The sequence below is a fragment of the Pseudorasbora parva genome, chromosome 5, assembly GCF_024679245.1.
Source record: "Pseudorasbora parva isolate DD20220531a chromosome 5, ASM2467924v1, whole genome shotgun sequence".
NCBI classification, from domain to species: domain Eukaryota; kingdom Metazoa; phylum Chordata; class Actinopteri; order Cypriniformes; family Gobionidae; genus Pseudorasbora; species Pseudorasbora parva.
Window position 1 is genome coordinate 32,541,503 of NC_090176.1, and position 25,182 is coordinate 32,566,684.

General features: G+C 39.5%; 1 protein-coding gene across 4 annotated transcripts in view; it reads right to left on the minus strand.

The window, feature by feature from the left end:
- pth2ra (parathyroid hormone 2 receptor a) overlaps positions 1-25,182 on the minus strand; it is a 75,998-nt gene that overhangs the window by 44,577 nt on the left and 6,239 nt on the right. The window contains exons 1-7 of one of the 4 annotated variants that reach the window (XM_067445031.1): positions 24,161-24,575; positions 19,777-19,834; positions 18,092-18,191; positions 15,397-15,507; positions 12,926-13,041; positions 12,744-12,841; positions 7,884-8,067 (exon numbers count right to left, since the gene is read on the minus strand). In XM_067445031.1, the coding sequence (XP_067301132.1) occupies positions 7,884-8,067; positions 12,744-12,841; positions 12,926-13,041; positions 15,397-15,507; positions 18,092-18,149 (567 nt within the window). In that variant the 5' untranslated portion in view covers positions 18,150-18,191; positions 19,777-19,834; positions 24,161-24,575. Of the gene's footprint in view, positions 1-7,883; positions 8,068-12,743; positions 12,842-12,925; positions 13,042-15,396; positions 15,508-18,091; positions 18,192-19,776; positions 19,835-24,160; positions 24,576-25,182 lie in introns of those variants that run through there. The other 3 variants (XM_067445030.1, XM_067445028.1, XM_067445029.1) reach the window with 3 other exon arrangements.

Genomic DNA, 25,182 nt, shown 5'->3' on the forward strand with positions numbered 1-25,182 from the left:
TTGATGTTTCTTGAGCACCAAATGTGCATTTTATAATGATTTCTAAAGGATCATGTGACACTGAAGAATGGACTAATGATGCTGAAAATTGCTGTAATTACTCTATTTCTGATCAAATAAATGCAGGCTTGATGAGCATAAGAGGCTTAAATTCTAAAACAAATCTTATTTCTGAAAATGTGAGCATAATTTGTGATATTGTTCAGATTTCCTCCAAACTCAAAAAGAGACATATGTGAGATTAATTAGGGCTCCATGTGTGAGAAAAAAAGTCTTCATTTGCTCCATATTTAATCTACTAATTTAAATAAATATAATATTTTTTCTATACACAGTTTTATGACACTCACTTAACTTTTCTTAGTTGTTATATGTATAGGTAGAGATCATACGGAAGCATACTGTATATTTATAACATGAAAAGGTATGTAGCCTGATTTAATTTAGAGGGTCATTAATTTAGAGATTTCATTTACCACAAATATCCATGAATGTAGCGCATCATTTCTTGACTAATCAAAACATTATCTGTCATAAGTGATTTGAATAAACTATAATTAGTATGTGTAATGTGCAAAACCAGCTATAATTACTGTGCTTTTTCCAACATGAGCTCTATATTTCATCCACACAGAGAGACAGCTTATGAATGAGAATGAGATGTTGGTTTTAATCAGTAAAAAAGAAATTGAAAAATAGTTTGAATCCTTCTTCACACATCCATACATCGTTCCAAACCTCTATGTGTAACGCTGATCCAGAGATGATGAAGATGAAGGAAGTTTACAAGAATAACAAGGAGGAGCAGAAGGAGGTCATTTCCATGGAGGAGATGATGACATGAATATCCTGGTTGGTTGGTTGATGAATGAGACCCACAGTGCAGTTAGTCGTTGGCGGGAGGAACCACGTTGTAAAGGTGACCGGCAACATTCGAAGAGGATGTTCCAACAACCTGGAGAGGATTTTAGAGGATCCCAGGGCGCAGATGGAGAGCTGATGGGTGACGCCACTTGCTCCGGAGATCAAGGTGAAGGTGCAGCTACGAGTGCTCGAGGTGGAGCCTGAGTGCCAAGGTTGCCACGGTAGCCAAAGCAGCGCCGACAGGTTGACAGGTCGAGTGAGAGAGAAAAGATCAGAAACTGGAGGTGAAGACGAGGGATTCTCTTGCTTAGGTGCAGCTAGAGAGTGCATGACCTTACATGGGAAGGCAAAGGACTGTAGGCATACAGCTGAGGTGGGGCTAGAGGACTGCCTGAGCTTTGTGGTGAAGGTGAAAGGGTACTCTGTACCTCTGAACTCAGGTCTATTAGCCAGTCCAGTTCCACCAGGGTTCCCTCTGTAACAGTGGTTGCCAGATAACACCTCTGGTCAGACTTACATTGAGGCATCAGCTCTGCTGCAATAGTTGCCACTGTCATCACAGGCTCTCTCCTTGTAGCTGGCAAAAGCTCTCCATCTGTGGGGTGCTCGGGCGAATTCTCTGTAGTCAAAGGTGTTAGGCTGTGCTCTGAGTCTGGATGTCATCTGGATTGACGGGGTAGACTCTCTCCAGACATTGCAAATAGCCTCCCTCCAGCAAAGTCCTTGCACGTCTAGGAGGTCTACTTGATGGTAAAAAATTCCTGATCCAATACAGGAATTCTACCGTCTTGTCATCCAAGGCTGCCTGCTGGGCTAGCAGCATTTAATCTAAAAAAGACAGCACTTTCTGAGCCAGAGATAAACCTCACTGCATAATCAATTTGTGGTTGGTTGTAAAACTATTGCAGCGATGCCAAAGATGAAGGCAGTTTACAAGAATGATAGGATTTATTTAAAAAGAAACTTCAACAATACGAAACGGACAATAAACTGTGGAACCAAAGGAACTTAAGAAGACAGACAAGTACGCATATTGAGAAACGGCCAAGTACAGACAAGTATGCATATTGAGAAACACCCAAGTCCAGACAAGTACGCATATTGAGAAATGGCCAAGTACAGACAAGTACTCATATTGAGAAACGGCCAAGTACAGACACGTACGCATATTGAGAAACGGCCAAGTACAGACAAGTATGCATATTGAGAAACGGCCTAGTACAGGCCAAGTATGCATATTGAGAAACGGCCAAGTACAGGCCAAGTATGCATATTGAGAAACGGCCAAGTACAGGCCAAGTACGCATATTGAGAAACGGCCAAGTACAGACACGTACGCATATTGAGAAACGGCCAAGTACAGACACATACGCATATTGAGAAACGGCCAAGTACAGACAAGTACGCATATTGAGAAACGGCCAAGTACAGGCCAAGTACAGACAAGTACTCATATTGAGAAACGGCCAAGTACAGACACGTACGCATATTGAGAAACGGCCAAGTACAGACAAGTACGCATATTGAGAAATGGCCAAGTACATACAAGTACGCATATTGAGAAACGGCCAAGTACAGACAAGTACGCATATTGAGAAACGGCCAAGTACAGGCTAAGTACAGACAAGTACTCATATTGAGAATCGGCCAAGTACAGACACGTACGCATATTGACAAACGGCCAAGTACAGACAAGTACGCATATTGAGAAACGGCCAAGTACAGGCCAAGTACAGACAAGTACTCATATTGAGAAACGGCCAAGTACAGACAAGTACTCATATTGAGAAACGGCCAAGTACAGACAAGTACGCATCTTGAGAAACGGCCAAGTACAGACAAGTACGCATATTGAGAAACGGCCAAGTACAGACACGTACGCATATTGAGAAACGGCCAAGTACAGACAAGTACGCATATTGAGAAACGGCCAAGTACAGACAAGTACGCATATTGAGAAACGGCCAAGTACAGGCCAAGTACAGGCCAAGTACAGACACGTACGCATATTGAGAAACGGCCAAGTACAGACACGTACGCATATTGAGAAACGGCCAAGTACATACAAGTACGCATATTGAGAAACGGCCAAGTACAGACAAGTACGCATATTGAGAAACGGCCAAGTACAGACAAGTACGCATATTGAGAAACGGCCAAGTACAGACAAGTACGCATATTGAGAAACGGCCAAGTACAGACAAGTATGCATATTGAGAAACGGCCAAGTACAGACTAGTACGCATATTGAGAAATGGCCAAGTACAGACAAGTACTCATATTGAGAAACGGCCAAGTACAGACACGTACGCATATTGAGAAACGGCCAAGTACAGACAAGTACTCATATTGAGAAACGGCCAAGTACAGACAAGTACGCATATTGAGAAACGGCCAAGTACAGACAAGTACGCATATTGAGAAACGGCCAAGTACAGGCCAAGTACAGACAAGTACTCATATTGAGAAACGGCCAAGTACAGACAAGTACGCATATTGAGAAACGGCCAAGTACAGACATGTATGCATATTGAGCAACGGCCAAGTACAGGCCAAGTACAGACAAGTACTCATATTGAGAAACGGCCAAGTACAGACAAGTACGCATATTGAGAAACGGCCAAGTACAGACAAGTACGCATATTGAGAAACGGCCAAGTACAGACATGTACGCATATTGAGAAACGGCCAAGTACAGACAAGTACTCATATTGATAAACGGCCAAGTACAGACACGTACGCATATTGAGAAACGGCCAAGTACAGACAAATACGCATATTGAGAAACGGCCAAGTACAGACAAGTACGCATATTGAGAAACGGCCAAGTACAGACACGTACGCATATTGAGAAACGGCCAAGTACAGACAAATACGCATATTGAGAAACGGCTAAGTACAGACAAGTACGCATATTGAGAAACGGCCAAGTACAGACAAGTACGCATATTGAGAAACGGCCAAGTACAGACACGTACGCATATTGAGAAACGGCCAAGTACAGACAAGTACGCATATTGAGAAACGGCCAAGTACAGACAAGTACGCATATTGAGAAACGGCCAAGTACAGGCAAGTACGCATATTGAGAAACGGCCTATGTTCCTGGTTAATACCAAAGACCTTCTTATCATCTGTTTCCATGGTGAATCATTAATTCGTCACTGTTGAGAATAAGCGCGCCATTCTACTTTCTCTTCTTATTTTGTTTAATGGCGATTTACACAACCTACTAAGTGCACATTGCTACCTATTTGGTGGTTATGCAATATTTTTTTTCGGTTAACAAGTAATGTTTATTCACTGAGAATAAGTTTTATATTTGTTTGTTTGATGCTAATTAATTGAATGCAGATCCATGTGTGAGATGACAATAAAATAAATAACATAACTGAATTGCATTAACATTTAAACTTATTTTTTATTTATTTTTTATACTTATTTAGAATTAATATATAATATTGTATATTATATAACTGAAACAAATTGGTTATATTAATAACTATATTAATTATATAAAACACATCTAAATACCTCTTAAGCAAACTAACCCTGGAACATAACCTGGTCCAGAGTAGATTATGTTCAGAGTGTGTTGCCATGGTTACTTACATACCCTGAAAGTTACCCCCGTTTTTGGAACCGAAAGTTGAGGTTATTCGCTAACTTACTCTTAAACATACCTGGGTATGTCACATAACCTCCTTTCTGGAATACCCCCCAGGTCTGGTCCTCTCTCATCCTTCACTGTCGTCGCTCCTCCTTTTATGCCCCGTCACCCTTTCGTGAAATATCAGAGACCGGTGTGACATGCAGCTGGCCAGCAGAAGCCGGAAACATGGGGAGTGACAAAGGGAAGAGAGGAAGTAAAAATAAAAAATATAAAAATATATACACACTGCCGCTCGTCCCTCAGCCAGCCGAGAGGCTCTTCCTCAGGGTGCCATGCGATGGTACTGGATGCTCGCTGGATGGCTCGATCCCTCTCGTCCTTCACTGTCGTCACTCCTCCTTTTATGCTCCGTCACTCCTCCGTGAGCGATCCGAGACCGGTGTGACGTGCAGCTGACGCTCATAATCAAATCACTCACTGCTTTGCGTCGCTCTCACAGCTCTCACTCACCCTGCTCGTCACAATGCATATTTACAGTAAGACTTTTTGCAACTTGGCAGCCCCTGTGTGCCTTAACTAAATGGAAAATAGAAGCATGAAAATTCTGTTGTGAAAATCTTTTGTGCTCTACAGAAGCAAGAAAGTAAGGCAGGTTTTGAATGATTTAAAGGTGAGTAAATGATCACAGACTTCTAATTTTTTGGTTAACTATACCTTTAATATTCTCTACTGTTGTTACTTTTCCCCAAAATGAGCGCATTAGCCCAGTGAAAGGAGCTGCTATTCTGAGTATGGACAATAACATACATATCAACTCCAGGCACATGAAAGAGCCAGAAACTAAAGTTAACTGTGAGAGCTTCTGACAGATGATCAAAGTGGCGCCAGAGGAAAGCAAGGTGCAGATTATGTTGTCAATACACCTACAGGATCTGAACATCTCACCTGAACACCTGAAACTTTTGTTCTGTCTTTCCTCTGCATGCCACACTGCTGACAATGTACTCTTAGAGATCTCTGCCCTCTTTTCACAGCCCTGATTGTAAACACAATGCCCATTGCAGACCACCACAGTGAAGCAGAAGGGAGGCTTCTATAGAAGTAAAAATGTTATAGATAACAAATGAAATACCGGGTCAACAAGGTGCTTCAGGAAAAATTGGACCTAAAAAAATAACTGTCACCACTGACAGTTAAAATAACTGCGCAACACTCTTCAGATCTCTTTAAATCATCATTTTACATCACACAAAAACTATACTGTCCAATTTGGTTTAAGAATAAATGGACAATTTACTATTTTTGTTAGCATGATGCAGATTCCAGTTATTATTAATAATTGAAAATACTGAATGCTACAAATAGAAAAAGTGCAGCTTGTCCTTCAGTTCACACAATACTCTGAAAAGCATAATGGGTTGAAAAAAAAAGTAATCCCATTAGCCATGGTCATACAAAGTTAACATTATAATGCAATATCCTAAACACTCCATGAGTCACTCAAAATCCTCCCACAATGCAGTATCATAATTTTGCACCAAGCATGATATACATTATTAATGTAGCTCACTTTCACTGTAATGGTTAATTTAGTCAAATTAAGTAAAAAATGTAGTAAAAAAAAACCTGAAGAAAAATGAAGGGCAGGACATCTCCAGAGTAATAGCTACCTATTATTGTAAGCATTTTGGCTCACTAACCTATAGAAACAACAACACACTACAAAATGGATCAAAGCACAGCAGTTGTGCTTTTGATCTTTTAAGACACATTGTTTGCACCAAACATAAGCATTGCAGTTATGGATGCTAAACAACTGGTCGCAAAAATCCTCCCTCACATGTAGGCTCCGTCGCACTTATCTCCTGCAATGCAGCTGTTTGAAGAAAAGGCGCAGTCAACGAGTCTTCAGTACTGCCCGCAATGGGATACAGTTCGAGTCTGAACGTAGGTGGGAATGAATAATCTATCCCACCCAAAAGACAGCAAATGGGGACAAGTGAGTTTTTTAACCTCTTTCCATGGATTGTTGAGGCTGGCCAGGTAGTGGGCGTAGAGTATAATAAAACATTCAGACATGCTGTGTATGAGCTGCGGGGTGGAGATTGGAGAAAGTATGAAACAAAAGCCCTCCAGTTAAGAGTATGACACTGCACAGGATGAGACTAAGCACTTACAGCTTCTTGCAATCCAGTAGCCTTTGACTTCTAGCTTTGGCATTTCTTCCCACAATTTCAGTGTCAAGACAGGTCACAACCTTGCATTGGCATTAAAATATTTATTCTCCACCATAATCAGAATTGAAGTCAAACCTCACCAAGATGTCATTTCATCCAGACCCAACAAGACCCCTTTCAATTTCCGCTCTACCAGGCTTGTTTAACACTTCACTGTGTCTCTAAGCAGTGTTCAAGCTATTATGTGCGGCGTTCTAAAATGATTTAGGGTTCTGGTCATTCAAGAGTTACTAATTCAAATGGCACATTTTGCACACAGCATGATGTGTACCTGGAACAGACAGAAGATACACTGTAAAAAATAAAAAAAACAGGTCTCCATTTTTTTCAGATGGTCAAATTAAATTTCTATGAATTGATGCAATTTAATTCACAAAAAATCAATTTGGCCATCTAAAAAATTTAGATGTGATCAGTCACTAGAAAATTTTCAATTGGAGACCTGAATTTCTTTTTACATTGATTTAAAAGTGTCCTCCATATATATGCATGTATGCAGGACTTGAAATGAACACCCACCAACCCATCATTTGACGGTGGATTTCAGCAGTAGCGTGTAACACAGTCACTCCCACTAGCCACTTTGCTGAATTTTGAAATTTTTTCAAACGTTATCTGTTATAATCGTATTTGCAACCAATCACACAAGATTCTATGGAGCTTATGAACGCAATGTCTAATAATCAGAGGCATTCAGATTAGTTGTTGGATACGTGCATGGATTGCTGGTTTTGTTCAGAGCGTGCTCCCACTGAAATCTGCACTCTCATCATAAACAAAAGCAGAGATGTATACGTCCGATGCACATAGGAGATTCATTCATCATACAGTGATTGACTGTTTGTGTTCTATTTCAGTTACATACAACATTGCTATACACATTTCTAACTTCAATAGCATTAGAAGAGAATAACTTATCTATTCAAATTCGTCACAGATCATGGAATATGTATAAAACAGGTTAAATGAAAATTTAGGGTTATTTATAAATTAATATTTGAATAAAAATTATTATTATTATTATTCATTTAAATTAAATAACATAAAATGTAAACATAATCCAGCCCTGATATAATATAATATTGATTATAAAATCTAAACTCTAGCCACACAAGTTACTTTATAAATATTAAATTAAATAATTGATGCATAGACAGCACTTGACTCACATACTGTGAAGGGTCCACTGGTGCCACATCCACAGCATTAGTGTTATTCATGAGAACAGCGTCAAATTCCTGCAGCCCGGTACCAGTGTGCACCACGTGATCTTTCACAAAGATGCTGGCAGCACGCAGCATGAAGGAAACAAACAGGTGCATGTGAATGTAGTTCCTGGTGCAGTGGAGACGTCTGAAGACACAGAAATACAGGCAGAGGACAGAAAATATGGTAGACCTCAGAGATAACGTGCATTCAGGGAAATGAGGAAACGTTTACATTAAAGGGATGGTTCAGTGGGGTTTTTTCTAGGCATGGTTTTATGGGGCGCATTATGACATGTCTTAATACTTCTTTTTTTTTCTTTTTTTACACCGTGTTTTTCTTATATTTTCCATTTATTCCACACCGCTGTCTCCACTGTCCTTTGAACGACTCGTTTGCTTCCTGCTTCTATGAAGCCCATCCCTCCAAAAAACGGAAACGCTTTTGTAGTCCAATAGTCCTTGTCCGGAAACTCTTTTGTAGTCCAATAGTCCTTGTCCGGAAACTCTTTTGTAGTCCAATAGTCCTTGTAGTCCAAACCGGCTGTTTTTGTAGGCAATAAACTGCCACAACTTTAAAAGACAATATCACTGTTTGCATTGAACTTTCAGCGCTGAATTTTTTTTAGATACTGTTTATGCTTAAGCAGCAACATTACACACTAACTAAAGATAAAAAAGTGAAATCACATGCAACCACCCCTTTAAGTATTGCACTTACCTTTTATTTACATAATGCTAAAATGCTGCTACTTTGAAGACAATATTTATATTACCTTTGTAATATTCAATCACAGACTAACTGGATGGCACATAATGTTATGATGTAATTTATTTTTATTTGGATTACCTCTTCAGTTTCAATCTGTTCTCTATTGTGCATTCTTTTCACAGGGGACTCCAGCTGAATAAATACAATACCAATGCACTCAGTGGCCATCTGTTCACAAAAATCCTCAAAGTCTGATGCATGTTATAAAGATTTTCTACATTTAGTATATGGATACGTGCATGGATTGCAAGTATCTTGCTCATCTAATTCAATTCAATTAAAGGGGTACTTCAGCGCTGGGAAGATGAACCTGTATTTAAACTGGGTCATCAATGAAGTAGAAATGTGAAATTATTTTTGAATTTGGTGTCTTCTAGACTGAGAAAAGACAGAAAATGTATTTTTGTCTCATCGGAATGAAAGACTACAATTCCCAGAAAGCTTCGCTGCCCAGTGAGGCCATTCCCAACGCCACTAACTTGTTTACTGTGACAGAGTTGAAAAAGACACTACAATTAAAAACTGAACGTGTCTGTTCAATATAATGAGTGAGTCACCGCGCAAGTATCACAGCACTGAGCACTGACTGCAGGAGTGAGATTAATGAACTCTCACGATGAGAGCTGAGGTAATCACGACTACACTCGCGGCATACATTCACAACGCGAGTTCAGTCTGGCATGTTTCAGTTCATGCCTTTGCAAGCTTAACTTTCATAGAAATTAATTTGAGAGGTTAAAAGACTTACATTGCTCACCATAGCTCTGTTTAAATGAGTGCCTGTAGCTGCAAGCTGAGCTCTCCCTGCGAGCTGAGTGTAATCTCCCATCCCCCATGCGCAAGTTCAAAACATGCGGAAATGGCTCCCTCTGCTGGCTGTAGTCTTTAGCCTTTGGGCAAACATTCCTCCTATGATGCGTCAATTTGCATCATAGGGGGATTTTTTCCAGAAATAAAATGCATAAATCTCTTGTCTCAGAGGGATATGAGGGGGGAAAGCACAATCATTTGAATATACTCCAGGGTTTCTACTGATACAAAGCCATATGCTAATCGCTGAAGTAACCCTTTAAAAAAATCTATCATATTCTATTTTAGGGTGAAATTATTTGAATCATATTAATTAGATACATTTATTCAGTATAGGCTTTTTTGTAGTGCATTCTTTATCTATGAAGGACAACATAATATTTTATATTTTTAGATAAACTCTGGGTATATGCAGGAACTGAAGCTGCCATTTGCAAAATTTCACCTCAGAAGCAACATACATTTTTTCAGCCATTGCTGTGGCTAACCCACTGCATCAGACACTTCAAAGTGCAAAGGAATACTCATATATTACACGCGGTGCAACTTTCGCATCCTCATCCACAGCTTTCGCAACATCTCCTAGATGCTGTTTTGAAAGCTATATCTGAATATCTATTAATCTGCTTATCTAATACCCAGCAAGAAAAACACATCACGAAAATGACCAATATATTGGGTAGATCGAATAAAAAAGAAACAATGGTTCAGGTGTTCAATATGTGTATTCAATATACAGGTCCTTCTCAAAAAAATAGCATATTTCATCCAACCAATAAAAGAAAAGTGTTTTTAATACAAAAAAAGTCAACCTTCAAATAATTATGTTCAGTTATGCACTCAATACTTGGTCGGGAATCCTTTTGCAGAAATGACTGCTTCAATGCGGCGTGGCATGGAGGCGATCAGCCTGTGGCACTGCTGAGGTGTTATGGAGGCCCAGGATGCTTCGATAGCGGCCTTAAGCTCATCCAGAGTGTTGGGTCTCGCGTCTCTCAACTTTCTCTTCACAATATCCCACAGATTCTCTATGGGGTTCAGGTCAGGAGAGTTGGCAGGCCAATTGAGCACAGTAATACCATGGTCAGTAAACCATTTACCAGTGGTTTTGGCACTGTGAGCAGGTGCCAGGTCGTGCTGAAAAACGAAATCTTCATCTCCATAAAGCTTTTCAGCAGATGGAAGCATGAAGTGCTCCAAAATCTCCTGATAGCTAACTGCATTGACTCTGCCCTTGATAAAACACAGTGGACCAACACCAGCAGCTGACATGGCACCCCAGACCATCACTGACTGTGGGTACTTGACACTGGACTTCAGGCATTTTGGCATTTCCTTCTCCCCAGTCTTCCTCCAGACTCTGGCACCTTGATTTCTGAATGACATGCAAAATTTGCTTTCATCCGAAAAAAGTACTTTGGACCACTGAGCAACAGTCCAGTGCTGCTTCTCTGTAGCCCCAAAGTGGCTTGACCTGGGGAATGCGGCACCTGTAGCCCATTTCCTGCACACGCCTGTGCACGGTTGGCTCCACTGCTTCTGCAGGTCCCCCAAGGTCTGGAATCGGTCCTTCTCCACAATCTTCCTCAGGGTCCGGTCACCTCTTCTCGTTGTGCAGCGTTTTTTGCCACACTTGTTCCTTCCCACAGACTTCCCACTGAGGTGCCTTGATACAGCACTCTGGGAACAGCCTATTCGTTCAGAAATGTCTTTCTCTGTCTTACCCTCTCGCTTGAGTGTCAATGATGGCCTTCTGGACAGGGTCGGGTCAGCAATCTACCCATGATTGCGGTTTTGAGTAATGAACCAGGCTGGGAGTTTTTAAAAGCCTCAGGAATCTTTTGCAGGTGTTTAGAGTTAATTAGTTGACTCAGATGATTAGGTTAATAGCTCGTTTAGAGAACCTTTTCATGACATGCAAATTTTTTGAGATAGGGATTTGGGGTTTTCATGAGCTGTATGCCAAAATCATCAGTATTAAAACAATAAAAGACCTGACATATTTCAGTGCAATGAATCTAAAATATATGAAAGTAATTTTTTTATCATTACATTATGGAAAATAATGAACTTTATAACAATATGCTATTTTTTTTAGAAGGACCTGTACTGTATATGTACATATATAGTGACTGGAGCTATATCACTAAATACTACTCTATATCACTATATTTTCTTGTTTCCCAGAAAGACCTGATCCTGATGCAATTATGTGAAAATTGCACATTGGGAAATATTTTGGTTTTTTTTTTTTTTGTGTATAATATTCTCTTTAGCGATTTGTTGTGGTGGTAAAGATGCTTTATAGCACCACTGCCATACAAAGAACCCATTGATTGCGGCCTGGTTCTTTAAAAGTTATCTAACTCTCTCTTAGTCTATTAGTTTAGTTGGGGAAAGGATTTAAAAACAAAATTAAAATGCAGTGTATTTCCTGAAGGTAACATGGTCTAACAGTCTAAAGATAAGACTTTGACCTCAGAAAAGCATAAAAGTGATTCAAAACAGCTTTCGCCATTGTAGTAAATTCCCATTCATAGCAAACATAAGAGAGCGGAGTAACAGATTTAAAATCTAAGGAGGAGAATGGAGTGGTTCGATGGTTCTACATAGCAGCGGAGCTTTAAAGATAGATGCTATAGCACTTAAAGTGGTTCCCCTATGATTATAAGCCTTTTAATGCTATTTAGCACCCTTTTTTAGAGTGTACAAACACTGGTCTTACAGTAATGCACTGGAAATGGCAACAGATAAATTCCTGAGAAGGATTATAATGGAGGTAGATAATCTATGTACAATTACATGTAATCATGCATATAAATATTCAAGCTAAAGCAAGACTGAAAAAAACCCTTAATTTCCCAGTTCACACTACCCTAACCCTTTATCAAAAGTGTAAATGCAAGCTAGCGATGTCCAGCAGAGTTTTGCAATGTTATATTGTTTCCTGCAGCTTGCCAGCTGTTATCGATATTGAAGTTTTGTACCGAGCACATCCTTTACTATGTGCATAGTATTGGCACGTCTCAGTTAACCGCATGTTCTTACTGGACGAATGGCTAATGGAGCACAGGGGACAGAGAGAAAGAAAGATACGTGGCAGCACTGATTTACAGTGTGCAATTACATGAGATTACAATATTAGAGTTTGGGGTCTTAAGAAAACTGTTTAAAGCATCAGTTCAACTCTTTTTCGTGCAGTTTATGAAATGAAGTACAAACCCACACAGTTAGTTACTTACCTAAAGTATCCAATAATAAAGATGGCCACTAGAAGAGAGCTGAAGGAAACTGCATAGCCTACTGTGTACATGATGTGCAGCCGTTCAAAAAAGACCTGCTGTGGGGTCAAAGAGGAGGTGCGTCAAGCCACCTATAAAGTGATCTCGGTCTATTGAAGACAATTGATGGTAATGTAACTTACTCTCTTTTTGTTGGGCTCTGGAGATTTGATGCACTCAGTGTAGTTGACCCAAGTCTTGTTTGAACTCTCTGCAAGCACCCAGGAGCCATTAGAGTCACATCTCCTGTAGGCGTGTCCTGAAAGATTGACAAAGACTTTACTGGCTATCTTAAGAATTGAATTTTAGTGCTCGGTGCACACTCTATGCTACCTATTTTATTTAAAAAAAAATACATAGTATGTGAAACAACAGTACACATGCAACAATAAAAACCAGTGGTAAACATTAGTTTATTTTCCATTTTTAATCAATAAAAAGTCTAATAACAATGAAATGTATTCAAATGACGAGTCAAGAAACAATAAACATTACAAATATATATTTTTTAGTTATTTTTTCAGAATGAAAAATATAAGGTCAAATTAAGAATATTGCATTGTAGGCCTACGGGTCATCTGGGTATTCTGAACATACAGAACATTTGCATATTCACATAGTATATACACTGCACATCTCTTCATTGTTCAAACATAGAGATTGGGTCTCATTAGTAATAATTGTGTGGATTTAAAAAAAAATCGAATTCATTCTTAAAAACACATGCACATAAATTTGATTTAAACCTCATTCTATGGTTAAAAATTGTACAGCATGCATGGAATAAATGAACGAACGCATGTCCAAGGTTAGTAATTTGCACAAAACATGCCCAAATAAGAGTGTTCCGCTTAACATTTCCTTTACAGCTTTGTTTTCATCACTCTCTGCAAACATATGAAGCTCTGTAAAGATGCTCTTCAAAGGAATGCAAAACACAGTGACTGATGAAACAGTACACATAACGCAGAAAAAAAGAAAAAAGTAAAACTGTGGTAAACATTAGTTTATTTAAAAAAAAGTAATTTCAACAATTTGAACAATAACAAAAAAAACGAATTGCACAATATATCGGCAACCATATCAGTATAGGCTGATATATGTCATTTTTTTTTAAATGTTATCATTATTGACCCAATAACAATTTCTGTCTTCTGCTGAACACAAAAGAAGATATTTTGAAGAATATGGGTAACCAAACAGTTGATGGGGCCTTATTGACTTCCATAGTATGGTTTTTTTAAAAAGTCAATGGGTCTTAAGAACTCGTTGGTGTTTTAATGTTTTAGCCCTACCAACAAAGGCTTTTTTACTTTTGCATCCTATTGAGTGCCTGGACTTGGATTTTTTCCAAATTCTTTTTCAACATTTAACCCTTCCAAGAGCACCAGAGGGTGCAAGGGATTCCAGCAGTGCTCCAGTTCTCTTTTGTCTGGGTCTTATGAACTGTTTGGTTACTGACATTCTTCAAAATATATTTTATTGTGTTCAGCAGAAGATAAATTGTAAGTTGTAATTAGGCTTGGGCGGTAATTCGGTAAAATGGTATACCGCGGGATCTAAAAATAGCAACGGTATCAGTTTCAATACCGTCAAACCGTCAAAAAAAAAATCAACTTACATATTGCTGATCAACAATTAATTATTAAATATTTAATAAGTTGAACTAATTAAACTATTTACATATTAAATACTATTTATTTATTAAATGCCTAAGTATGTGTATGCGTTGTTGTGACAGCGTCGATGAGAGAGAGAGAGAGAGTGAGAGAGAGAGAGAGAGAGAGAGAGAGAGAGAGAGAGAGAGAGAGAGAGAGAGAGAGAGAGAGAGAGAGAGGGGAAAAGACGGCGAGTCGGGCACTGAGTTATTCGGTCTCGAAAAAGAACACAACTTCTGCAGTTTGGAAGTATTTTGGGTTTTGACGGTAAATACAGACGAGGCAATAGCAAATTGTGCAACAAAAAGATGACCGCGAGAGATGAAAATACCTTGAACCGAAGGGCATATATCCGAAACCACCATCCACTCACTGCTGCGTGGATGAAAAACCGAGCGCACCCTCGGACTATGCTGTAATATTGCCGAAGCCTTTTGTCACACAGCTGGCAATGTAAGCAATAAGCATGAACTCCACAAAAATCAAGTGGACATAGGACTCACAAAAAAAAATGTCAATTGTCGGACAATTGTCTCATAACGGTAAGCATAAAACGTGCAGAGAGTTTCTCAGGGGCAGGGGCTCAAATGTAAAAAATAAAATAAAAATATAGGCCTATATATATATATATATAAGCCAAGCCAACAGTTTGTTGACGCTGTCTGAGCCTTACATCATAATGTTTTAATTATTCACGGTAAAACCGTATACCGAGGTAAAATAGGAAGGAGGTTTGACGGTATCAAAATTTGGATACCGCCCAAGCCTAGTTGTAATATTATGTTTTTAATTTCTCTCATATCAGGTGTGTGTGGTTAAGTTAATAAACGTGGTAGTAAAGTGCTTACCGTTGATCATCTTTAGCTTTAGCGGACGTGACTCAAACAGCAATGCACGACATTCATTACTACAAACAACAGTTGATGAAACAGAAATTAGAGAAAAATGTTTCAAACCTGCATGGTTGAAGTCATAGATGTAAGTGGGGCAAGGGGTCTTGGTCAGAGCTCCAGGGAAGCCTTGCGGCCAACAGATCAGACCATCCCACTCTGGGACACACACACCAACTGAAAGTAGAAGAGTTTCAGAGCAGATATGTCAATTCACCAAAGGACGAGTTCAGATTTTACCAGTGAAATCATCCAATTTCGCAGCATAATGTGAGACCATATGAAAGTCTCGCACATTTTCATTCCTTGAGCATTGCAGTTAGCCTGACAACAAGCCAGACCCACATCAAGACGTTTGGTCTGGAAACTCACCATGGACAGGGCTCAATCCGAGGGGCGGGATAAACGGTTGTCTATCAAACTCCCTCTGCACGCGATAGGATAGCGCTACAACCAACAAGAGCAACGAAGGTGAAACGGAGCTCGTTGATAGATTAACATTTGCCGTATCCGGTCGGCAAAACTCTGAACACATCTTCCTTTCTTTAGAATGACTTCAGTGCCGTTCTGTTCTTTTCTCAGAGAAAAGCTTAATTCCAAGTCTTCCAGAGTCGCGGTCAAAGCTGATTCGAAAGACCGCCGCCGTTCGCCAGTTTCTGTGTTTACTAGAAGCATGCAAGCGCAACTCTGGCGTCATTATTTTAAGCCCCGCCCACCGACTCTCTACACGATGTGATTGGCCCATCAAGAGTTTGGTGTTTACAGCTGAGATGGGTATTGAGTGTTGCTAGACGACACTCGTGGACAGAATAGATTTGTTGCCACTAGGGTGCGTCTAGATTTTTAGGCTACATTGCAGTAGCTCTTGTAGCACAATACACATTAAAAGAGCCCTTTACTGTAACCAAATGAATCAGGTCATGCTTTCGATTAGATAAAAGCTGCTACATTAAAAAAAATCTGTAATAAATATCACTCAAAGTCAACTGAACACCTATGGGTGATGTTTTGTGTTGTGTGGATATTGGATTATATCCAACAGGCATTGCCTAACATGAGCGCCCACGGGGAAACCCACACTGACACATCATGAAGAGGCAACAAGTGTGCATGTACCTATCTTTTGTGCTAAAACAAGTGCACAGTTTAAAACAATGACTATTTCTGTTGAAGTGAAAAGATGCTGAAGAAAAACAATACAATTAACGGCAGACAGTTGATGTGTAAAGACGTTCAATAAATCAGCAGTGGATTAAACAGAGTCAGTCTAGCAACCACAGATTTCTTCTAATGTCAGAACACAGAAGCAATGAAGCGTCAAACTGCTTTCAAACTGTTCACTCGGAATGATTCGGAGAAAGACCCGTGCTAGTCTAATGTTAACATGAAACAGTAATTTGCTATCCATTTTACATTCATGTGACATTTCCAAGTGAAAAAGGAAACAATTTAGAACCAGACTTAATTTCTCTGGTATTTTCAAACCTGCGTATTTCTAATTTTGGGGAGGTTGTAAGTGCTTAAGCCTGTGATCCATTGTCTATTGTCAATAGTGTAGCAATGTATAAAGCACAGCTCACACAGAAGTCACTTTCAAACCAAGCAGTTCTCTTGATCAATGTAGTGAATTCACATGACCAACTTAAACCCATTCTCAAATCTTTTGCCCTCATACAAAATTCATGATTGAATGATTCATATTTAAATGACGCAAAAAATTACAGAAAATGTCTGCCCATGTAAATTCAACAGTAACTTTGACTGTACATTAAGCTAATATAATTTAATGAACGAGACGACAACATATCTTTAACATTTGGAAGAGCATGTTTAAACATTAACTACCAAGGTCTTCATGCATGCCAAAATAAATAAAATATAAAAACCCCAGTTTAATGTTTAACCATGTTTAAAAATCCACTGAAAACTATATAATTTAAAAGATAAAGTTTCATTGTCCCCTCTCTTTAGAACCAGAATGTATTAAGTTTATAATGTCAATTTGTTTTTTATGTTGACTTATGTTGGCAAAAGTAATTTCGGGAACTAAAAGAAAATGAAATCTCAATTATACTAAACACTTTTCATACTGCAAATTGGCTGTAATCAACTTTTCACGTGCCATTTGAAAGCATACAGTATGTTGCACACCATTTTCTTATATATAGAACATAATTATTTTATCTTGATAGGCATAAGCCTATAACCCATGACTCTAGCATGAAAGGGAAAAGGAGTGAGCCAAATTAATATTATTGGGTTGCCAGAAAGGCCATTTTACAATGAGTCATCTCTAACAGAGTTTGTTTTTTACACTTCACATGTTCTGCCTTATCACCTTTGACAAGTTTGTAATGAAGCCAAATGAAACAACCAACTATGCGGTGAGTTTAGCCTGACAAAGTTCTTGAAGGAGTCTAATTAGCTGTCTGATTCAGTTTGTTTGCAAGCTTAATTTATGTGAGTGAGCTGACACATGCTCACATGATTTCCCCTCCCTCTTGAAAAGACATCACTTCAATTCTGATAAGCAGTTTACTGGCGCGAGGGCCGGGCAGGATAACCAGTCACTCACAAAATCACAGCAATAGCAAACCACAAACATTCAATTAATTCTCAATGAAATCAAGTCCTTCTCTATATTATGTATTGTTAAAGAAGCCACAATAACTCAGCCACAATAAAGAAAAAAACTCTATTGCAACATATGCTGTTTCATGCTGACTAAAATGAAAAAACTTTGAGTGGAAATGATGCCTACCTGCAGGGTCGTCTGTGGAGACCTTCTGTAGGCACTGCAGCTTTGCATCCAGTAGCATCTGTACCTGTTCTTCAGCTGTAATCTCATCATCTTCACCAGCCTGTCCAAAAAAGGGCTCATTTTTATTTCTTCATTGCGCACCAAATATTTTAAAGCCATCAGATAGCGTTTTTTGAAAATGTCATTTACAAATTAAAGTTTTGATTTAAAAAAGGAGAACATTTTTATGTGAAATATCAGGACACAAATGTGTATGACACAGGTATTACAAGTAGAGGGGGAAATGAGGACATTACCCACGTCCCCATTTTTCAAAATGCTTATAAATCATACAGGATGAGATTTTTTGATAAAGTAAAAATGCAGAATGTTTCCTGTGATAGGTTTAGGGGCAGTGTAGGGGGATAGAAAATATGGTTTGTACAGTATAAAATCCATTACGCCTATGGAATGTCTCCACATTTCACAAAAGCAAATGTGTATGTGTGTGTGTGTGTGTGTGTGTGTGTGTGTGTGTGGTTATCAAATGGTTAGTGGTGACTTTCTCTCTCTGTCTCATTTCTGCTTGCTTATTGAGTCTGCGAGGGAGTGTGTAGAGTTGAACTTCTAAATACCCTGAGGAGATGAAAGAAATTAAAAGATTCACTCTCTGTAATGATGGAAGAAAGGTTTTCAATTAGTGTAAAAGTGTATCAGAAGGGTATTGGCTCTGTCATTTCTGCTTGATATTCTGCCTCTTTTACATTTATTTTCTCAGTCATGCAAAGTATGTACAGTTTTGAGAGTTGTAAATTGGCCATTTTTCAGGAAGATATTATAATTGAGCTGAAATTGTTTTTCATTTATTATGAAACATAATGAGTGCAAAATCTGAATGCATACATCCATTAATGTCTTACTTTTAAATTATTTAAATAAAATAAATGTGGAACTGACCTTAAGCCGGGTGCACACTGTGCGATTTTGGCCACGATTTGGCCGTCTGAGACAAATTTAGCAAATCCTTAAAGATTCCTCTGATCCTAGGCTAAATTCTGACGTCTTTGGTCGTTAGTTTGACATGTTCACCGGCAGCCGATTAATGAGCGCTGTGATCAAATTTTACCTCAGAAGAAATTCTGGCAGTGTCAGAAGATTTGGCACACAATCCTGCAGTGTGACTTCTCCTACGACGACAGTCAAATCTCTCAGTTTTTTAAGACAAACTATGACCAAAACGAGAGCTAGAGATTTCTTTGTAGCCAGCATTTCAGTCCCGCGTGTAATGCAGCTCACTGTCAACGAACGCCTCATTCATTGATGATATAAAACTCCGGACGAGTTTTCTTGTGCGCGTCCGCTTTTAGCGCGCCTTCACCATAGTGCAATCTGACATTAATGCCAACTGAGATCTTACAGTGTGGCATGACGATCATGTTCGTACAGTCTGACAAGGGACATTCGTAAAGGATTTTGAAAAATCGCACAGTGTGCAGGACCCATTAGTCTGTCACAACCGCACTTCCTGCACCATCGGACTCGGACACGTATGCCACGCCCACTCGTTCACAATCACCAGCATTCTGATCACCTGCGCATCATCACCAGAGCCACATATAAGCACGACAGTCACTAACACTCATTGTCTGATCTTGCATCAATCTTCACCCTATGACTAACGTCTACATACCTGTTGTGCTACTTACCTGTCTTCATCAACTTCGTCATCTCAATCTCCATCATCGTCTTCTTCGTCCCCACCATCTACAAAGGAAAGTTCAGTCATCAGTCAGTTAAGGTTTCTCCATGTCAAGATATCACTCTGTGTTCTGCCTGTGTCCGTAACCTCTGTTAATAAACTGTTTCACGTTATACTTTCCTCTGTGTCCTTGTCTATGTCTGACAGAAGACCAGACCAAATGCAGAGCTCTCCGGACACAGAGGGGGACCACATCGCTGATTGGGGACGCCCGTGGTTAAACCTGCACCAACCCCACAGTCACTGGTCCTCCGGAGAAAAACACCCAAAACCCTGCTCCGCCGGGAAGTCCAGAGGGGCGCCTGTATGTACCGCCTAACCATCGCCTTCCCCCCTTGGACTTGGCTCATTCCTCACCGGGCTCTGGACACCCAGGCAGGAGAAGGACCATCTAGGTCCTCCATCAATGCTACTGGTGGCCCTTCATGCCTCAGGACATCTCCCGGTACGTCAAGGGATGCTCAGTCTGCGCCATTGCGGATACTCCTAGGAGATTGCCTGAGGGTAAGCTGGTGCCTCTGCCGATTCTGGAACGCCCCTGGACTCACATTGGGGTGGATTTCATGACGGATCTTCCTCCTTCTCAGGGGTTCAACTGTGTCTTAGACCACTTTTCGAAGTCTTGTAAACTCATTCCCTTCAAGGGATTGCCGACCGCACTGGAAGCCACGGAGGCACTCTTCCAACACGTCTTCCGTCATTTTGGGCTCCCGGAAGACATTGTATCTGACCGAGGACCCCAGTTTATCTTCGCGTCCGGTCAGCCTTCTTTCGTCTTCTAGGAGTATCTGTCAACCTATCCTCCGGGTACCATCCTCAGACCAATGGCAAGATGGGCGTAATATTCAGGGAATCGGGAGATTCCTGAGGGTGTACTGCCTAAGGAACCAGGAGGGTTGGAGCCAATACCTACCCTGGACCGAATATCCTCAGAACTCCCTCCGGCAGTCCACCACAGGGCTCACCCCGTTCCAGTGTGTCCTGGGATATCAACCTCCTCTCTTGCCTTGGTCAGGTGAGCCCTCTGAGATCCCAGTGGTGGATTATTGGTTCCGACAAAGCGAGAGTCTTGGACTCAGCTCACATGCAACTCCAGCAGGCAGTCTGGAGACACAAGGCACAGGCTGACGTCAGGAGAGGACCCACACTGCAGTACCAACCGGGCCAGAATGTCTGGTTATCCACCCAGGACAACTGTCTCTGGCTGCCTTGCCATAAGCTGAGTACCCGCCATCTGGGGCCATTCACCACTGAGAGGCAGCTGAATGAAGTGACCTACCGGCTCAACCTTCCTGCACAGTATCGTATAGCACCATCATTTCACGTTTCCCTTTTCAAACCCTTCACTGAACCCTTGTCTCCTCCTTCCACAGAGCCTGGTGATGATGCCACACCTCCTCTGCCTGTCATCGTCCAAGACCCCAACATCTACCGGGTGAGAGCTATCCTTGACTCGCGGCACCGAGGAATGGTGCTGGATCAAAAAGAACAACGTCCTTGTCTTAGTCCCCACCATCTACAAAGGAAAGTTCAGTCATCAGTCAGATAAGGTTTCTCCCTGTCAAGATATCATTCTGTGTTCTGCCCGTGTCCGTAACCTCTGTTAATAAACTGTTTCACGTTATACTTACCTCTGTGTCTGACATAGTCGAGATAAATGTTGTATCTAATTTAACATTCATGAAAGCGAGGTTGGTTGTGAGGAAGTGCAGCCCGTTCACTTGGGTTGTACTGTCATCATAAGTTCTTAAGTCATGTCTAATTTCACAATATACTTCTTTTTTTCTGCTGAAACCAAACTCTGACATTTGTGATACTATTGGTAAGTGGGTAGATCTGGTTCACAAATCTGTTCAAATACCCATTATGACTGATTTTGAACAGGAATTCCTGGACAAGGCTAATGAAGCCTTGTAGCACAGACATTGAGAAAACATGTACACAAATTACAATTTTTATGCTCTTCTTACTCTAAGTAGTAAAAACAGAACAAGTGCATTACTATACAGCTGAAGAGATCGAAAACATGACAAAATCAAAATGTATTACTCTAAGATGACCATAAGATAGCACTATTTCAAAATGCCTCTATTTTCACATAATAGAAAACTATTTTTAAAATATCTCATACATCACTTCCTTCCTGCTACTTATTACTGTATTATAATATTAATAATACTGCACTGATATTATGACTCAAATTAACATAATTATATTGGATTTTAATCATTTTGGCTCAAAGTGACTCAATGTGTGGGGAATTATGTATCTATGATTACATTTGTATGTCCTACGGCAGCTTCATGAAGTATGCAAGTGGTCTCTGGTGGTTCTCCTGCAGTATAAAATTTAATTATAGTCTTGCAGCTCTCTTGACATCATCAGGCGACACTGTGAGACCACTTACACTGTTCCAATCAGATGGGCAAATATGAATGTCTATGTCAAAGTACCTAACAGAGATTCCAAACAATCAATAAGTGAATCAAGCTCAGTGTGAAACAAATTCAGAGATTGATCAGTTTGGTTATAATAAATGTTCTAGGGATGGTTAGAATATGTATGTCTGGCAGTGATTATGTTATGGAAAACTGACTATGGAGCTTTTGTATTACTTCAAAATAAAACTCTGTCTGTGTTGTGCATTCATGTTGGGACAAAAATAAACCATACAACTAATATTTAAATGATAGTTAGAGTAAAAAGCTGTTCATCCTTAAAGAAATGCAGGATGGAGTGCAGTAATTGCAGGATATTTAAGTATAGGATAATCCACTGCTAGCTGTGCATTAAATGATTTAAATGCATCACGTGAAGGCAAAGAACTCTTAGAGAACATTCAGATTATTTAATGCACGTCTACCACTGGATTTGCCCACTTAAACCATGGGATTCCATTATACATGGATTCTGTTGGTAAAAGGCACTCACTTGAAGTTGAAATAAGTTTTTTGGCTCTGTCCTTTTTTATCTGAAAGGCAAGCAGAAACCTCTTGAGGTTTGCCACAAAACCACGAAAAACTACTTTTAAACAGGAAATTACAGAATATTACATACATATTTACAGTGGATCTATTCACACAGGATTAATATTACCTGAGGTACTTTTTCGGACCTTTTTACAGAAGTTAAATGTTGCCATACTGACATTGTCCGCAATGTCTGTGATGGCACATTTGGATGGGACTAAAAACAGAAGCTCTGGCAATAATCACTATTACCACTCCCTGTTAAACTAATCCCGTCTGAATAGGGCTATTAATGTTTGCCGCTCTAAATTTGATTGGAAGGGTTAAAATTAACTCTATTTCAATTTAGCATTCTACCCTGCTTTAAATCAGACATAGATAAAGTAGTGCAGTAAGGTAGCATGATTTTTGAACAACACACGACTCAAACATGCAATATTACAAATTTAAACCTTATGAACAATACATCTCACAAAGCATTCCCGGTTTAACTGTGCTTTGCTGATCAGAATTGTGACTGAGCATAATTTTTTTGCTGTTGTGAAGTAAGTGGCAATAGGCATAACCTCGCAGGTTAGTATAATATTGTGTATTGTTTTGCAGGATGGTTTCCTGAAAACAATTTATTTGGTTTATTAATGCATGAACAAAAGCACAAGCCACTTAAGTGTGTTATTTCACCCACAGCACATATCTAGATGTGAGTGACTGTATTTATTGGTCATTGGCCACCAATGACAGAACAGGAGTGAACAATCCATCAACAGCATATAATGGAATGCTAAAAAAAAAAAAAAAAAAAAAACACGAATGCATGTATTACTTCCATACTTTCATACTCATACTGCAATTATTACCATAAAGTAGCCTAATGTCAGGTTGATTCAGTCATGTTAAGACATGATGTAATACCAATTTAGATCAAATTGTATTTATTTGTTCTGATTTTACAGCACATGCAATATAGCAACTCTATATAAAGTATAACATTTTAGAAGTTTAGGAGAGAGTAAAAGGGCTGTTAAACACCCCTAAGCTTTCATCAAAACATCCACTGTTGGATTTTATGTCAGAGGTTGATATTATGGATGGGGATTACAGCTATAATAAAAATAAAAAAATAAAAAAAAAACTGAAAAACGGTTGTGCTCTTGCGTTTCAATGTGAATCATTGGTCAGTCAATTTCTAATTTAATTTTCTAATAGGTTTGTCGTCCTGGAGCTTCATGTGGTAATAATTATTTATATATTTTTTTGTTTGTTTGTTTTTTACATGTCTCGACTAGGTGAACCTGAACTACCTCAAATGCCACTACAAAAGAAAAAGGAGGGGGAAAAAAACAGACAGACCCAATGTCTTACCTGAGCATCGGCTAATGTCAAGAACAGAATCACTTTGACGAAGTTCCACAGGAAACAATCCCTCATGTTTCTGATGTGGCTTTTTTTGTCGAGATAACAGGCAACCCTCTTCCTTTAAGACTTTGTATATCTCCTCGCACTCTACAGCGACCATGATCTAGTCATGCCGTAAGTGGAAAAACATCGTTAAATTTTCCCTGAATCTTTTCTTCAATGCCTAATAAAAAGCACAGAATCACGTGGCGTCGTTGTTCTACGAAGTTTAAATGCGTTCACATCTCCTTCGTATCGTAACTTAAAAACAGCAGCTTGAAAGTTTGCAGGTGTAGGCTACTCCATAAAGAAATCTCCTCGGCCAGTTCGGCTGACTGACTCAACGTGAGTGATATGAGGAGCTTGAATGAGAGACGCTCCTCCCGTCGCAAGCAGCAAGTGTTTCACTCACTAGGGATGGGCGGATCGATCTTGATTCAAAATATCGATAGTATAATAGTACTGACAGTTTATCGCAAGAAAAGATCTTAATCACATCAAAAATATTGACACAATGTGTTTTACTGGTGATTTATTCTGCTTATTTTATTTTTATTTTAAATAATGTCTGCGGATTATGCGCTTCGAAGTGAAAATAAATTGGCAAATTTTTGTGTAGGATAGGAACTATTTCTTCTTCCGCTCATCTCTCAACGCACAGTACTTTGGAGGAAGTGATAAGCATCGCTCACTCGCCATGTCTTCAGGTTCAACTTCAAGTTGAGAGAGAATAATCAACATTTTCTACTTTATTTAAATTAAGATGATGCATCGCTTTCTTAAATGGCTGCTAATAAGCAAAATAAAACTGGTCATTTGCGATTATGTATTTATTGCTACTATAGCACGATTACTATGTTTATCATGCTAAACGCCATTAAAAAAAAATGAAATATCGGTTATTACAAACCTGTATGATTTTCTTTTCTCTCTGGAACAAATATAGATACCTTACTTCCATCTCTTTTGCACACAATGAAGGTCACTTC